We start from the raw sequence: 18,315 nt of genomic DNA, 5'->3' as shown, positions 1-18,315 counted from the left end.
GTTTAAGAACATAAATATGTTAACAGAACAATTGAATTGGGAGTTATTTGTCTACCTGTTATAGCGCTGTAAGGACTATGGGGTTTTGCAATATGCATGTGAACTGCTGCCATGGTTTGAATATGTAAACCCACACCCAGTGTGGAATCAAAGTATTGTAGGAACTTGACAAACATTGTTACTACCCGAGGTATGTCGATACCATTAATCCAAACTACACACGCCAGTATTGTGAGTGCTCTCATGAAACATAAAATCACAGAACAGGAGAAAAAAAACTTGGCAGCCATTAGCAAAGTAGTATTGACTCACTAGTTGTCTGGCAGGTCTATTTTAGGCATCTATCTGTGTCGCTAGTATGACTCTGCGTCTGTGTCTTATTGACTCTCTAGTTGGCGGCCAGGTCTTTATTTAATAATATGACTCTTGTGTTACTGTGTGTCCATCAGGAAAGCGGTGAAGGCCACTCTGGTGCTGCTGCCACTTCTGGGCATCACCTACATGCTATTTTTTGTCAACCCGGGAGGGGAGGATGAGGTCGCCCAAATAGTCTTCATCTACTTCAACTCCATCCTGGAGTCTTTTCAGGTATGCCCAGGCCCAATAGAAAGTGTTATAGAAGGTTTGAGAACTTGTTTGATGCTGTAAACATTCTGAAGCATATAACGATAGCAAAAAAAAATGTGGGTGTCAAGGTGTCACAAAAAATAGATGTAGTCTACAGTACAATGTGGTGCTGCTCACACTGCTCATCTTATCTTCAATGTTTAACACTCTCTCTCTCCTCCCCCTCTCCTCTCGCCATCTCTTTCTCTCTGTGTTCCCCCCTCTCTCCATCTTTCCCTCTGTCTCTGTCCTCCAGGGCTTTTTCGTGTCAGTGTTTTACTGCTTCCTGAACAGCGAGGTAAGCAGATTCATGTTTGTCCCATGATCCCCCACCGCTCACACTGTACCCGTAATGCGTTTTTCTTTCAAATCCGTCCCTCCCACTATCCCTCCCTCCCACTATCCCTCCCTCCCTCCATCCCTCCTCTCATTCCTACCAGGACTATTGGAAATATGTCCACTTGACACCATTTCATGCAGAGTTAAAAATGTATATTGTGTTGTTTAAAATGCAAGCCAAGCAGCAGGGTTACCTTGGACATGCAGATTGCTTCCACCACAGCAGAATCAATAGGATCAAGATGAGCTTCACCCTGGCCCAACACATATATACACACCCCATCTCAGAGGCTGCATGGTGCCATGGTCAAAAGTAGTGCACTATATAAGGAATAGCGTGCCATTTCAGATTTGCCAAAATGGATTTGTCATGAAATATTAATCGGTGAGAAACCTAAATCGGGCTTGAGTTACAAAATATTGCTTGCCTTAAAACCTGACAAACTCTTGTGAAAGTACCCTTGCTACACAGCTTAATGTAAACGTTGCAGTTACCTCCTTCTCAGGTATCCCATTCTCCCTGGAGCAAACTGTCTCAACTGGAGACTGCCCAGGTCATGTCTCCTGGATCATTCATCTATGTATTTTGGTTTATAAATGCATTTATTTTACCTCAGCATTACACGGAGAGTCAGGAAGGATGAAATGAAGCCTACACGCTAACACTGAGTAGAGATCAATGTACGCTAGCATGACGCCACTTAGTGAGACAGAAATCTCCCACTGAGGTGCAGTTACTTAGGGCAAAAGTGGCCACTCAATAGACGTGTGCTGACAGTTTGCTTACCTAATCAACCTCTGTGTCTCCTGTTGGCTCACTAATGTCAAGCAGCCGCTAAATCGTTGCTCTTGATGGTATCATGGGACTACATCCAAAGGACAAATGGTGGAGTTCAATGGTTGTTCAAATGTTATCATGAACGATCAACGATCTGCCAAGCAAAGCCTGAGAGGACCGAATGTTTGTTTTTCTGCTTTTTTCACCATTTACAAGGTAGGGAGAACCAGAGTAGTGCTAACCTCAGACACACAAGTAAATGTTATCGACAAGACTTCTCTGCTCTGATATTCTATAAGAAGTGTCGTTACTCAAGCAGTAGGAAAGAGAGTAGAAAGAGGTGCCGCTTTTTCCGTACCAGTCAGCCGCGGCCGACTTCAATCACTGTTAGTATTTTAGCATTCCTATTAGCATTAATATAAGTTAGGTCATTAGCCTAGCTTGCACTGTGTGAGTGTGAAGGAGAGCTACAGTGCATTCTGAAAGTATTCAGACCCCTTGACATTTTCCACATTTTGTTACGTTACAGCCTTATTCTAAAATGGATTAAATTGTTCAATCTACACACGTTACCCCATTATGACAAAGCAAAAACAGATTTTTGAAATGTTTGCAAATTAGTTAAAGATAAAAAACTGAAATCACATTTACATAAGTATTCAGACCCTTTACTCAGTACTTTGTTGAAGCATCTTTGGATTACAGCCTTGAGTCTTCTTGGGTATGACGCTACAAGCTTGGCACACCTGTATTTGGGGTGTTTCTCCCATTCTTCTCTGCAGATCCTCTCAAGCTCTGTCAGGTTGGATGGGGCTGACTGGGCTTTGGCTGGGCCACTCACGGACATTCAGAGACTTGTCCCGAAGCCACTCCTACGTTTTATTGCCTGTGTGCTTAGGGTCGTTGTCCTGTTGGAAGGTGAACCTTCGCCCCAGTCTAAGGTGCTGAGCACTCTGGAGCAGGTTCTCATCAAGGATCTCTGTACTTTTCTCCGTTTATATTTCCCTCGATCCTGACTCCCAGTCCCTGCCGCTGAAAAATCCCCACAGCATGATGCTGCCACCCCAGGTTTCCTCCAGACGTGACGCTTGGCATTAAGGCCAAGAGTTCAATCTTGGTTTCATCAGACCAATCAATCAAGGGCCCCTGTAGCTCAGTTGGTAGAGAATGGCGCTTGCAACGCCAGGGTTGTGGGTTCGTTTCCCAATCAAGTTGTAGAAACATCTCAAAGATGATCAATGGAAACAGGATGCACCTGAGATCAATTTCGAGTCTCATAGCAAAGGGTCTGAATACTTATGTAAATAAGGTATTTCTGTTTTTTAATACAAACTGTTTTCACTTTGTCATTATGGGGTATTGTGTGTAGATTGATGAGGAAAATGTTTTATTTAATCAATTTTAGAATAAGGCTGTAATGTAACAAAATGTGGAAAAAGGGAAGGGGTCTGAATACTTTCCGAAGGCACTGTAGCTCTCCTTCACATTCACACAGTGAAAGCTAGGCTAATGACCTAACTGATATTAACACTAACCAACTGCACTGAAATCGTGATGAACAACAGGGATTAACCTTCTCTCTTCTCCAGAATCTTATTTTAATAACTTATTTACCGCTGGGAGAAGCCCTTGAAGCAATACACATAACCCTGACTCTAATGACAAACTTAGAGCATGCTGCTAAGGGAAAACCTAGCCTAGCCAAAACAAAGATGCACTCACCTTGTGCAATCCTCACTAGCAGGGAGAAAATGCTCTTTAAATTGGATCTGTTGGGTATCTAAAAGTGTAATCCTGAATAAAAACCACTGTGTGAAAAGATTAAGCAATACCTGGATTGTGGTGGTAGTTATGGTGTATTTGTTAAATATTCCAGAGTCGGGACCGAGTCTTTTTGTAGTGCATTTCAAAGCCACTGGACCCCACAAACTGATGGACATATTGAATGTCATGACATATATTGAATCCCATGAAAACAAAGTGGTGGTCAGAGTAGAACGTTCTCAGAACCTCCCTGCAACCTAAAAATAAATGTTCCCAGAACAGGCAACATTTTCACGTCTGTTCTCAGAACGTTTAAAAAAACGTTCAGTTTTACCGGTTAGTAAACGTATGGCTTCGTTCCCACAACCAGTGTGAAACCAAAAACATATATTCCTATAACTTCAAAGGAACCAAATGTGCTGTGTTCGAAAACCACATAGTTTCACATGATTCCACATTTTAAAGGTTATGTGATCGCGTGAAAATCCTCATGTGAAACTTCATGTGAAGTGTTCCAAAACCACATGGAATTGTCACATTTGAAATCCTGTGATTTTTCATGTGAAATCATGTGGGTTTTCCGTAAGGGGTCCATTGAGCAGTATTTCAAACCCCAATTTCGCTGGCGACACCTTAGCCTTACATAACGGGCTATTTTGAAATGTTAATGATTTGACACTCATGGCAGGCTGTGTGTAAGATTGTCAAACCTGTCAGGACAATAGGCCAGTTACATTTTCACACCCAAAAAAGAGCAGGCTAAACTCCCAGCCTAGCCTATACTACGGTAATCATCTCCAACCTTATGGGAATAAATGTGAAACTCATATTTGAATAGATCTGACATTTATCTACAATAACAATTGTTCCGTTTTGAGAAACTCATTACTAAGCACTTGCCCACACAAAAAAATTATTGTGGGCGCTCCTCATTATTTCTCAAAGTTTCTATTAAACGAAGAGAGAGAAACTAATCGCTGTGTTTGCGTTTCATGACAATTGATCTCAGTCAGAACTTGTGGCTAGTTTAAGTCCATTCGATGACAGCGGTGAGTGACGGCGAGTGGGAATGACAAGTCAGTTGCCCCGTTCAAAACAACTGGGAACTCGGAACTGGGAACTCGGAAATCCCTGACTTCCGACTTCAGTGCGTTCAAAACAACTGGGAAACAAGTTCCGACTGGGAAAAATCGATTTGAACGGTCAATCAAACTCGGCCTCTTTCTAGAGCTCTGACTTTCCGACCTGAAGATCACTGACAACATGATTTGACCTCGTATTTTTCAGAGTTTCCAGTTGTTTTGAACACGGCAAGTGGCTGACAGTGCATCATCTGCTGCTGTACGACAGGGTTGCGGAGTGATCTTCAAGAAAACTTCTGAAAAAATATCCTGTAAAACTGCGAAGCACACAGGCATCTCCCACACACTTGCGCAGCTGCCAAACTGAGCAGAGACACTGCTGCTAAGCGGAGGGCACGCTGAACAGAGAGTGCAGTTGCACTTGGCCAAATCAATTCCAGTAATTAATGAAATAATTATACATTTACTCTGACACGTCGCAACCCACCATTAACAGGTCAAGTGAGTCGCGGCACATACTTTAAGAAAGGCTGGACTAACACATCATGAATAATGTTCACTCAGTAAAATACTGTAGGTTATCGCATACAACTGAGTGTACAAAACATTATGAACACCTGCTCTTTCCATGACAGACTGACCAGGTGAATTAATTAAGCTATGATCCCTTATTGATGTCACTTGTTAAATCCACTTCATTCAGTGTAGATGAAAGGGAGGAGACAGGTTAAAGAAGGATTTTTAAACATTGAGACATGGATTGTGTATGTGTGCCATTCAGAGGGTGAATATTTAAGTGCCTTTGAAAGGGGTATGGTAGTAGGTGCCAGGCGCACAGGTTTTGTGTCAAGAACTGCAACGCAGCTGGGTTTTTCACGCTCAACAGTTTCCTGTGTGTATCAAGAATGGTCCAGCACCCAAAGGACATCCAGCCAACTTGGCACAACTGTGTGAAGCATTGGAGTCAACATGGGCCAGCATCCCTGTGGAACACTTTCGACATCTTGTAGAGTCCATGCCCCGATGATAGTGCTGAGCAATTAACCGAAATGTTGGTTATTTTTCGTTTTTTAAACACCTAATTGACCGACGCCGGTTCAATTATTTTAATTCCATTTTGTTCGTTTTTCTTCTGTGAACTCAATGCACACATTGCACAGTTTCTCTAGAGATCAGATCCAGCCTCAACTGTGTGACGTAGTAGGCCCAGGGGTACCCAACTCTTACGAGGTCTGGAGCCTGCTGGTTTTCTGTTCAACCTGATAATGAAATGCACACGCCTGGTGTCCCAGGTCTACATCAGTCCCTGATTAGAGGGTAACAATTAAAAAATGCAGTGGAACTGGCTTCGAGGTCCAGAGTAGAGTTTGAGGATAGGAAGTTATAGTTTCCAACAGGCCAATACTCTACATCGCGCGTTAAACTCATTCCATGGAGGGCTGAGTGGGTTTTCACTCCTCCATTGTGCTTGATTGATGAATTAAGGTCACTAATTAGTCAGGAACTCCCCTCACCTGGTTGTCTAGGTCTTAATTGAAAGGAAAAACCAAAAACCAGCATACATTAGGCCCTCCATGGAATGAGTTTGACACCCCTGCTCTAAGTGATTGATCGTTTGTATTCAGCAGTCATAAAAGTATGCCATATTTACTTTGAAGAACTACAAAATAGTGATTTTGTCAGACAGCATAGGCAGCAGCTCTATAGAGATGATATTATGGCTGGAATGAAATAATAAAGCCATCAAATAAAACAAATGTTATATACACAACAACTGAAATATTTTATTAAAGTAAAGTAATGTGAATAAATAATGTTTAATAAGTGATAAGCTGTAATGGGTAGTCAGTACCGTCATGGGACTTTTATTAATTGTTTTATTCTGTGTTGTTGCAGGATTCAACCCACATAATGCATAGCGCATTAATGTAAAATAATATAGAATCGAAACTGAAATCGAAAACTGATATTTAAAAAAAATAATCGAACAGAAACCGAACCAACCTCAAAAAACACTAATCGCTCAGCACTACCCGATGAATTTAGGCTATTCTGATGGCAAAGGGGGGGGCAACTTGTCACGGTTTCGGCCGAGGCTGCTCCTCCTCCTGGTTCGGGCAGTCTTCGGCGGTCGTCGTCCCCGGAGTACTAGCTGCCACCGATCTATGTTTCATGTTCGTTTGGTTTTGTCTTGATGTTGTACACCTGTGTCTTGTTAGTCCTCGTTAGTGTCCTATTTAGTTCTCGTTGGTTGTGTGTGTCTTTGTGTGTGATTGCGCTTCTGTTTCGTGTTGGAGCTACTATTTTCCCTCCAGTGTTTTGGAGAGGTTCTTTTGCACATGTTAGTGCACCGTTTGTTTTGTCGCCTGTGTGCGCCGTGTATTCGCCTTCGGGCTTATTGTGCTTATTTCATTTGTTGAATATTGCACTAAAGTCTTTTGGACTGAGCCTCTGCGTCCTGCGCCTGATTCATACACCACACCCACCTTCAGCACCCATTGACAGAATCACACACCTTGCATGGAATCAGCAGGATCGGCAGTTACGCCTGAGTCGCTCGAGGAGCGTATCCGTGGGCAAGATAAGCGGTCCCCAGGACGTGTTGATTACGTCCTGGGGACCGCTCTACAGGACGTAATCAACACCTTGCACCGATGGGAGGCCAGCAGGGTACCCACACCTCCACCTACCCTGCCCACCCCATCGGCCGGTCCACCAGTCCCAGGTTCGGAACCCAGGGGGATTCGGCTCTCGCTCCCGAGGGCGTATGACGGAACAGCTGCCGGGTGTCAGGGGTTCCTCCTGCAGGTGGAGCTCTACCTGGCCACTGTACACCCGGTGCCCTCGGGACACGAGAGCGTTTCCGCCCTCATCTCCTGTCTCACGGGCAAGGCGTTGGAGTGGGCTAACGCCGAGTGGAGGAGGATGGACGCCCACACCATCTCCTACGCCGAGTTCTCCCGTCGCTTCAAGGCCGTGTTCGACCATCCACCTGAGGGCAAAGCGGCGGGGGAGCGTCTAGTCCACCTGAGACAGGGGAGGAGGAGCGCACAGGCGTTTGCTTTAGAGTTCCGGACTCTAGCGGCGGACGCAGGGTGGAATGAACGGGCCCTCATCGACCACTTTCGATGTAGCCTACGGGAGGACGTTCAACGTGAGTTGGCCTGCAGGGATACCCATCTTACCTTCGACCAGTTGGTCGATATGTCCATCCGTCTGGACACCCTGCTGGCCACCCGTGGACGTCCCGAGGGGGTCCTTCCATTCCGCCCTCCGGCACCTCCGAGCCGAGCCCTATGGAGCTCGGGGGTGCCGGGCGCTAGAGAAAGGAGGGATGAGGAGCCCGAGGGGGGCCTGTCTCCTGCACCAAGTGCGGTCGTGGAGGGCACACTGCGGCCAGGTGCTGGGGAGGGTTCTCCGGGGAGAAGACAACAGGCCACGCACTGGGGGGCCTCCCAGGTGAGTAGACGTCCCACTTACCCAGAGCTTTCTGTTGCGCACTTTTGTATACCTGTTTGTTTTCCACAGGTTGCACCTCATTCCCAGCATAAGGCGCTAGTAGATTCAGGCGCAGCTGGGAATTTTGTTGATCGGAAGTTTTGTTTAGATTTAGGGATCCCTCTCCTACCTGTTGAAAACCCTTTTCCCGTTCATGCCTTAGATAGCCGCCCGTTGGGGTCGGGGCTGATTAGGGAGATCACAGCGCCACTTAGGATGTGTGCGCAGGGGGGTCATGAAGAGACTATACAGCTGTATCTGATCGACTCTCCTGCGTACCCGGTAGTGCTGGGAATTCCCTGGTTAAGCACCCATAACCCTGCTATTTCGTGGCAACAGAGGGCTCTCGATGGGTGGTCTGCTCAGTGTGAGGGGCGATGTCTGGGTGTTTCCGTGGGGGCGACTTCGGTGGAAAGTCCAAACCAAGCGCCCGCACTGCACATTCCGCCTGAATATGGGGATTTAGCTCTCGTGTTTAGTAAAACTAGGGCGACACAGTTGCCTCCTCATAGACAGGGGGATTGTGCGATTGATCTCCATGCAGGAGCAGCGCTCCCACGGAGCCATGTGTATCCTTTGTCTCAAGAGGAGAGAAAAGCTATGGAGACTTACATAGCCGAATCTTTGAGACAGGGATACATTCGGCCCTCCACTTCTCCCGCCTCCTCAAGCTTCTTTTTGTGAAGAAGAAAGATGGAGGGTTGCGCCCGTGCATTGATTACCGTGGTCTCAATCAGATTACTGTGAAATACAGTTATCCACTCCCTCTGATTGCGACCATGACGGAGTCATTGCATGGAGCGCGGTTTTTCACAAAATTGGATCTCAGGAGCGCGTATAACTTGGTGCGCATAAGGGAGGGCGACGAATGGAAGACAGCGTTTAGTACCACGTCAGGTCATTTCGAGTATCTGGTCATGCCATATGGGTTGATGAATGCTCCATCAGTCTTCCAATCCTTCGTAGATGACATTTTTCGGGATATGCAGGGACAAGGGGTGGTCGTGTACATTGATGATATTCTGGTGTACTCGTCTACCCGAGCCGAGCATGTAACCCTGGTGCGTCGTGTATTGAGGAGGCTGTTGGAGCACGACCTATATGTCAAGGCAGAGAAAAGTCTGTTTTTCCAGGAGTCGGTCTCCTTTTTGGGTTATCGGTTGTCCGCGTCAGGGGTGAGAATGGAGGTGGATCGTGTGTCCGCTGTGCGTAATTGGCAAACCCCAACTACTGTAAAAGAGGTGCAGCAGTTCTTGGGCTTTGCGAATTACTACCGGAGGTTTATCCGGAGTTTTGGACAGGTGGCAGCTCCCATCACGTCCCTTCTGAACGGGGGTCCGGTGCACCTGCAGTGGTCAGCTGATGCGGACAGGGCCTTTGGGAGACTGAAGGACCTGTTTACGTCGGCTCCGGTGCTGGCGCATCCGGATCCCGCATTACCCTTTCAGGTTGAGGTGGACGCGTCTGAGGCAGGTATAGGGGCCGTTCTCTCTCAACGGTCTGGCACGCCACCTAAACTCCGCCCCTGTGCTTTTTATTCTAAAAAGCTCAGCCCGGCGGAGCGTAACTATGACGTTGGGGACAGGGAGCTGTTAGCTGTAGTTCAAGCCCTTAAGGTGTGGAGGCATTGGCTTGAGGGGGCTCAACACCCTTTCCTCATTTTGACTGACCATCGGAACCTGGAGTACATCCGGGCAGCGAGGAGACTGAACCCTCGCCAGGCTCGATGGAGTATGTTTCTCACCAGGTTCGTATTCAAAATCACGTACATCCCTGGGTCCCAGAATGGTAAGGCAGATGCGCTGTCCCGGCGGTATGACACGGAGGAGAGGCCCATTGAGCCTACTCCCATACTACCGGAGTCTTGCCTTGTGGCACCGGTGGTATGGGAGGTCGATGCCGAAATCGAGCGAGCGTTGCGTACCGACCCCAGCCCTCCACAGTGTCCTGAGGGTCGGAAGTACGTTCCGCTCGAGATTCGGGATCGACTCATTTACTGGGCTCACACGTCCCCCTCCTCTGGACATCCGGGTATTGGCCGGACAGTGCATTGCCTTAGCACTAAATACTGGTGGCCTACTTTGGCTAGGGATGTTAGGGTTTATGTCTCCTCCTGCTCGGTGTGCGCCCAGTGTAAGGCGCCCCGACATCTGCCCAGGGGTAAGTTACAACCCCTGCCCGTTCCACAACGACCATGGTCCCACCTCTCGGTGGATTTTGTGACAGACCTTCCCCTCTCTCAGGGGAATACCACCATCCTGGTCGTTGTGGACCGGTTCTCTAAGGCCTGTCGTCTTCTCCCTATGTCGGGTCTTCCTACTGCCCTACGGACCGCTGAGGCCCTATTTACCCACGTCTTCCGGCATTACGGGTTGCCCGAGGATATAGTGTCTGATCGAGGCCCCCAGTTTACTTCCCGTGTTTGGAGAGCGTTCATGGAGCGTTTGGGGGTCTCGGTTAGCCTTACCTCAGGGTACCACCCGGAGAGTAACGGGCAGGTAGAACGTGTCAACCAGGATGTGGGTAGGTTTCTGAGGTCGTATTGCCAGGACCGGCCTGAGGAGTGGTCAAGGTACCTTCCCTGGGCCGAGATGGCCCAGAACTCTCTCCGCCACTCCTCTACCAACCTGACCCCCTTCCAATGTGTATTAGGTTACCAGCCGGTTCTGGCACCGTGGCAGCAGAGCCAGATCGAGGCCCCTGCGGTGGATGATTGGATGAGGCGCTCGGAAGAGACGTGGAAAGCTGCCCACGTCCACCTGCAGCGGGCCGTCCTTCGTCACAAGGCGAGTGCCGATCTCCACCGCAGTGAGGGGCCGGTGTACGCACCCGGAGATCGAGTCTGGCTCTCTACCAGAAACCTACCCCTCCGCCTGCCCTGCCGGAAGCTGGGTCGGCGGTTTGTGGGGCCCTTTAAAGTCCTGAGAAGATTGAACGAGGTGTGTTATAGGTTACATCTACCTGTTGAGTATAATAATATTAACCCCTCTCTTAACCCGTCTCTTCTCAGGCCGGTGGTAGCTGGTCCACTCCAGGACAATGAGATAGGAGAGACTCCTCCGCCCCCACTGGACATCGAGGGGGCTCCGGCGTACACCGTTCGGTCCATCTTGGACTCCAGACGCCGGATGGGGGGTCTCCAGTATCTCGTGGAGTGGGAGGGGTACGGCCCGGAGGAGCGGTGCTGGGTGCCGCGGAGGGACATCCTAGACCCATCTCTCCTGTCGGAGTTCCACCGGGACCATCCCGCGCGCCCTGCTCCGCGTCCTCCTGGTCGTCCCCGAGGCCGGGGGTCGGCGCACGGCTGGAGCCGCCGCGTCAAGGGGGGTACTGTCACGGTTTTCGGCCGAGGCTGCTCCTCCTCCTGGTTCGGGCAGGCTTCGGCGGTCGTCGTCCCCGAGTACTAGCTGCCACCGATCTATGTTTCATGTTCGTTTGGTTTTGTCTTGATGTTGTACACCTGTGTCTTGTTAGTGTCCTATTTAGTTCTCGTTGGTTGTGTGTGTCTTTGTGTGTGATTGCGCTTCTGTTTCGTGTTGGAGCTACTATTTTCCCTCCAGTGTTTTGGAGAGGTTCTTTTGCACATGCTAGTGCGCCGTTTGTTTTGTCGCCTGTGTGCGCCGTGTATTCGCCTTCGGGCTTATTGTGCTTATTTCTTTTGTTGAATATTGCACTAAAGTCTTTTGGACTGAGCCTCTGCGTCCTGTGCCTGATTCATACACCACACCCACCTTCAGCACCCATTGACACAACTCAATATTAGGAAGGTGTTCTTAATGTTTTTTACACTCAGTGTACAGTGAACTCCAAAAGTATTTGGACAGTGACACATTTTTTTTTGTTTTGGCTCTGTACTTCAGCACTATGGATATTAAATGATACAATGACTATAAGTGCAGACTGTCAGCTTTAATTTGAGGGTATTTTCATCCATATCGGGTGAACCGTTTAGAAATTGCAGCACTTCTTGTAAATAGTCCCCCCATTTTAGGGGACCAAAAGTATTGGGATAAATTCACTTCTATGTGTATTAAAGTAATAAAAAGTTAAGTATTTGGTCACATTCATAGCACACAATGACTACATCAAGCTCGTGATTCTACAAATTTGTTGGATGCATTTTCTATTTGTTTTAGTTGTGTTTCAGATGATTTTGTGCCCTATAGAAATGAATGGTAAATAATGTATTGAGTCATTTTGGAGTCACTTTTATTGTAAATAATAATAGAATATGTTTCTAAACACTTCTACATCAATGTGGATGCTACCATGATTACGGATAATCCTGAATGAATCATGAATAGTGACAAGTGAGAAGGTTACAGACGCACAAATATCATACCCCTGGTAAGCATTCTGGGGGGGTATGATATTTGTGCATTGTATCATTTCAAATCCCCCCAAAAAAAAAAAAAAAAAGGTTTTGTCACTGTCCCAATACTTTTGGAGCTCACTGTATGATATAAAGCATGATTAGAATGGAAAACACCGGAAACTGCAGTAATATCGAAGGTTTTACAGTATGTCATACAAAATAACGGCATATCTCTTATGAAATTCTGGAATTGGCTACCTCAGTGAACTGATGGTAGCTATTCATCTCAGTTTGTTTCTGTGGTTCTGCTGATTTTCTTCGTAACTTTCATTTATTTCCTTCATATTCACGCATCAACTCTACACCATTTCACACATATTACCGCCTTTGTCATTAAACTGAAAACAGTAATAGACAATAACACTCAGTGGAGGTTTATAGGCACTAGCATTGGAGTACACACACACACATTCACTCACACATATTCACTAATGCCACAATCTCCACCTTGGTTGGCATTTATTTTAAATGGATCCATTTTGCATCACAAGCTAGGTTTCCATCCAATTTGTGACAGATTTGCATGCAGATATTCAAAAATCCACGTAAAAAATATATGCTACTTTTCCAACCAGAGCTGTGTTTCCATCAAACTGACTTGTTGCAGATAGAAAGCAGTGCGTCGTGACATAGTGCACATAAAAAGCACTTAGTCATATAACTTTTCATTTACTGAATAAAACATTAAAAGTTGTATGTGTTTCCATCCTAGTTTTATCTCTGACGATGGTTTTGGCACAAAAGGTCTGCGATAAACTCTCGTCTTGGCACATAGCTCTAGCCAACAACTCGCAGATACAGTGCGGAGGGTAGATTAGGAGGTTATGGATAAAACCAGGATAATTTTTATTTGTCAACTGGCAGCCAAGCTTGGATAATCATGTCACCACCATACAAATTAAGACCATCGATAGTTATTGGAAAGGAGCATCAAGCTCATCACTGTGCACTTTCACCACCCTGTGAAGTTCATCATAATTGATTTAATCTGTAGCTAATAAACTTTGCATGCTTTGCCAAGTCGCAGTGAGAGGACCACACAACATAGCATCGCGTGACTGCAAGTTTACTTCAAAATGATGGTTATTATGTCAATATTTGAGGATAAAAGCGTTTCTACTGCAATTCTATTTCACAGACAAAAAAATTATCGCACGTATTTAGTTTTGTCGACAAATTAGCTGTTTCCAGCAGGCCTTTCTTTACATTTCTTATCCGACGTACTTTACTCACATAAAAAGGTTAGATGGAAACCTGATTTCAGCCTCTTTTGTGTGAAAGGCCTCCAGTCTCTGAGAAAAGAGCGGGAAAGTTATTCCTTTTTCCTTTTATCCATGAAATCACCCCAGCACTCTCACACTGTACTCAAACTGTCAGGCAGCTATTCTATCTACAATCATTAATATACTGTATGTTATTCAAATTCTGTACTCCCTAATAAACAGTCAAGGCTCTCGCAGACATAAACAAATGTGTCTTTGCTGCGTTCACACCCCTACTGTACACAGTCCTCATCCTCTGTGACATATTTCCTTCAATTCCACAGCCAACTGTGTGAAGTGTACTGAAGGACCCTGCAGGGTTTCACATGATAAGACAAAGTGAAAAGATAGAGCTGCTTGTTGCTCTAGTTCTTTAGAAGCAGGTGAAAAAACAAACAGGTCGGCTTGAATTAAATATACTGTCATCTACAGGCAGACGGGTTCCCAGCCTGTGAGAATGTGATAGACGTCTTACATAATGCCTGTGTTTTGGTAGAATCATGGATACAAATATTATGCCTATGAGCGTTAATTGTCAAATACATAAACACTTTCCTGCTGAAGAAAGAGAGTGATATTCAAGATGTAGAAGCTCTATGGAGCACACAGTTTCATGAATATAAGTTTAGAAGGGGAACAACCCAAACTTAGATTTTTATATTTTCAGCATACTTAAACCAGGGAGCCAAAGAACATAGTGCTGCTTCTCCTTTGAAAACGAACATATTAGTGAGAAAGGGGCCTGTGCACTTATCCTTTGATAAATCCAGTCAAGTTTGGGCTTCTAATGAGGTTAATAAGATCCAAAAGCAAATAAGGAAATTAGTTCTCATCATGTCACTGACTTGTTATTAGAGAATACAGGGTGGTCCTCATGGTGTGGCAGAAGCTCAGTGCCTAGTTTCTACTTCCCTCTTATTTTTAACCCCATGGCATTGTCCCAACACTGTCCTCCTCTTTTCCTTGGTCACCACAGTTTGGAAATAGCATAAATGGGATAATATTTTAATTAGGTGAAAACAATTTAATGGAAACTCACTTAACCTGCCAGTTAACTATAAGTGGTATTCAATGAAACTGACATTGCAGATTATATAGTTTCTTTGCAGATTTTTTTTTTAATGTATGTTATTTTAGTCAACAATTACACCGTCAAACCAAACAAAATCAATTTTTATTTTCTCTCTCTTTTTTTCCCCTCTCTCTCACTCTCTCTGCTATCCTCTCAGGTGCGTTCTGCAGTGAGGAAGAGATGGCACCGCTGGCAGGACAAGCATTCAATCAGGGCTCGGGTGGCGCGCGCCATGTCCATCCCCACGTCGCCCACGCGGGTCAGCTTCCACAGCATCAAGCAGTCCTCGGCCGTGTGAGGACCAACAACACTCTGCTCTGACTGAACGCCCCCGTCTCACCTCTCACCGGCAACCACCCCTCCAGCATGTCCCCCATAGAGCACCTCTTTCCCCTCTTCTCTCCAAACCAACCGAGGGAAACAGCTACCGTGATGGTTCACACAGGGTACACCCCCTCCCAGGGAGCAGTGACCTCTGTAGTCTCTCGCCTGCTGATACATTGAGGTACGTTCGCTCAGTGTGTTCCCTCTGAAAGCTACAGAGGGACAGAATGACAATGGCCAAACAAAGAAATGTCAGGAGCTGACTTTTTACCAAAAGGTAGCACAGGGAATTGTTACAATCCCTGTGGCGTTGGCAGATTCAGTTGAGAGGTGACTTTTGATGTCAGATATATATTTTTTCCCCTGTTCGTCAGTAAGTCTAGTGTTCTCTTATTGTTTTTTATTCTGCAAAATCCAGAAGTTGGAGTCCATATGGATGGAGTTGGAGTCCATATGGATGGAGTTGGAGTCCATAAGAAGACTTTGAGATTGGGAAGAAAATGGTACTGGGGCACGTGCTTGTATTGTGTCAAATACATGATCCCTGTTGGACTAGCTGACCTGTTCAAGATCATTGATACAAACAATTTGATTCTTGTTCCTTTGCATGTTTTTATTTTCTGTGGATTTTTTTTTTTACTTTGAGCTATCTATGCTTGCTGGCGCTGCATCGCAAAGCGAATGACCGCCATGGACCATTCATTTCAGGTCTGTCCAGACTATTGTCTCTAGTAAACATTCTCCCTTTCCTTCTTTTTGTTTTTCTGATGGATTATTATCTTCATAGAGACCATGTTCCGATGTGAAATCTTTGGCCTCCATTGAAGATGGATGCCTTCCCCATTATCCCTACAACAACAACCAAGGCATTTTGCAAGCGGAAAAAGTGATGTGACATTATCCAACACTGTTACTAATGTGAATGAACTGTGAAAATTGGTATGCACTGTCAAAGCTTCAGAGAGGACAAAACAGTTGTGTTTGTGTTGCCCAGTTCTTTCAGGAAGTAAATATTTAGCGTAACTCTCCTCAAACTGCGATGCCTTCTTCTTCTCCTCCCTTTCATTGTAGCCTTTTCCTGGGACTCAAACGTAATGTTGGCTTAGAGATATTCAGACCTGGAGGGGGGATGAAGGAAGAGCGGCAGTTTAACATCAATAAGGCATTTCACGGCTGGTAAGGTTGAGGTTTTTTGAGGCTCAAGCGAATACAAACACACCCATATGGAGAGAGCTTATCATAGGCTACGGTTGTAAAAGGTGTTAATCTTCTCAACCGAATAAGCAATTATTATTATTATTTTTTAGGCTAGCTATGTTAAGGTCTGAGAGGAACGTGGATGTTTTGGTTGCTTCATCTCTGCAACTTGTGTAACTTATCTATACTAAATCTTCAGACTAAATCCTTTTTTTCTTCAAACACTTTCTTGTCATCAAACAGGTAATATGTTATATTGCTATTGTGTCATAGAAGGTACCCACTGGGCACACACTGGTTGAATCAACATTGTTTCCACATAATTTCAACGAAATTACATTGAACCAACGTGGAATAGACATTGAATTGACGTCTGTGCACAGTGGGTACTGATAATACTTTGCTGAAATTCTGCAAATCCTTTCAACTTGAGCTACCCATTATGAAGGACCATAAAAAACCTGATCCTCCGTGACCGGGAGACCCATGAGGCGGCACACAATTGGCCCAGCGTCGTACGGGTTAGGAGAGGGTTTGGCAGGCAGGGATTTCCTTGTCCCATCGCGCTCTAGCGACTCCTTGTGGCAGGCCGGGCGCCTGCAAGCTGACTCTGTCGCCAACTGGACGATGTTTCCTCTGACACATTGGTGCGACTGGCTTCTGGGTTAAGCGAGCAGTGTGTCAAGAAGCAGTGTGGCTTGGCAGGGTCGTGTTTCGGAGGACGCATGGCTCTCGACCTTCGCCTCTACCGAGTCCGTAGGGGAGTTACAGTGATGTGACTAGACTGTATCTACCAATTGGATATCACGAAATGGGGAGAAAAAGGGGTAAAAAAGACTAAAAACATTATAACTGATCCTCATTCCAACTCATTCCAGAACATAAAACTATTGATCAGATATTGTCATGCATATAGTACAACTTTATTTTTTAAACAAACATGAATAAGTCAAAGTAACTAGGAAAAGATTAACACAAGGTCTGGCAGATGATTGAGTGAATGCTGACTTCTTGTGGTTTGTTCTGACAAAGGGGAATAGAGTGATGCATATTCAGATAGACGTTGTCTAGACAGGACCTAGACAGGACCAGTCTCAAATGTATTGCAGTGGGATTTCTCTCTCTCTCTCTCTCTCTCTCTCTGAAAAATATTGTCCAAAAGCTGAAATAATTCGCAATTATCATCTCCCCAAAAGTTCCCTTATTTTTGTAGTTCTGTAAATTGGCTACCGTGGGAGCCCTCCCAAAAAGCTTGTGAGCTTGAAGCTTGAATCTCAGGGCTCAGAGAACCAGTTGGCTTCCACACACTACCCCACACAGCACAGGATGAAACCAATTAAGACCAATGTTACTTGGTGTTGTTAAGATAGCTCGGCCCAGTAGGTAGAGGTGTGAGAGGATTGTGAGAGCTATAATGGCCTCACCCACAGGGACTTCTCATCTGATCTCTCGCTCACTCTCTTTCTCTCTCTCTCCACCGCTCTCTCAACAAATACCAGCGTGGTCTGCTAATTAGCTGTACCTGCAGGGAAGTCACAGCTAGTTTGGCTGAGAGCCAGGGACAATTCAGGAAAGAGAGAAGAGTAGCAAAGCCCGTATCCTGACACTGTTCCCTGATGTGCAACATGTCTATGAACGAGCGAGTGAATGGAAGAACTGGAAATGAAATGAAAAGGGCATTTGTTTTATAGATAGAGGCTTGGATGGCAACTGGGATTAGCTGGGATTTGACTTAAAATGTTCCCCCGTGCACAGCCGCTGGGAGTAGGGGGTGCTGAGGGTGCTACAGCACCCCCTGATAAATCAAAATTTAAAAAGGATAACAAAAATGGTGACAGCATCCCCACCCCAAAACATCTTCCCGCGGCCATGCCCCCGGCCATAGTGCACAAACAGGGACCGAAAAATGGATTGTCGGTTGTGTTCATTGTTTTGATATTTTTCTTTAGGGTTTGAAAGGCATACAGTGCTGTTTTTCATGCATTTGTTCAGACAGACTTTTGTGCTTATTTGGAACA

The 18,315-nt window shown here is 45.8% G+C and overlaps 1 protein-coding gene across 2 annotated transcripts in view; it reads left to right on the top strand.

Moving 5' to 3' along the window:
• LOC121569718 (corticotropin-releasing factor receptor 1-like) overlaps positions 1–16,834 on the top strand; it is a 152,816-nt gene extending 135,982 nt beyond the window's left edge. Inside the window, exons 12-15 of one of the 2 annotated variants that reach the window (XR_006001378.1) lie at positions 450–588; positions 863–904; positions 14,934–15,281; positions 15,519–16,834. Coding sequence is in view for 1 of the 2 variants with exons in the window: in XM_041880867.2 (XP_041736801.1) it covers positions 450–588; positions 863–904; positions 14,934–15,074 (322 nt within the window). In the remaining variant the exon portion in view is untranslated. Of the gene's footprint in view, positions 1–449; positions 589–862; positions 905–14,933 lie in introns of both variants that reach the window. The other variant, XM_041880867.2, reaches the window with a different exon arrangement.
• The last annotated feature ends 1,481 nt before the right edge of the window (positions 16,835–18,315 follow it).

Source organism: Coregonus clupeaformis, chromosome 7 (assembly GCF_020615455.1).
Source record: "Coregonus clupeaformis isolate EN_2021a chromosome 7, ASM2061545v1, whole genome shotgun sequence".
Taxonomy (NCBI): Eukaryota; Metazoa; Chordata; class Actinopteri; order Salmoniformes; family Salmonidae; genus Coregonus; species Coregonus clupeaformis.
This window is presented reverse-complemented; position numbering and strand designations above follow the sequence as displayed.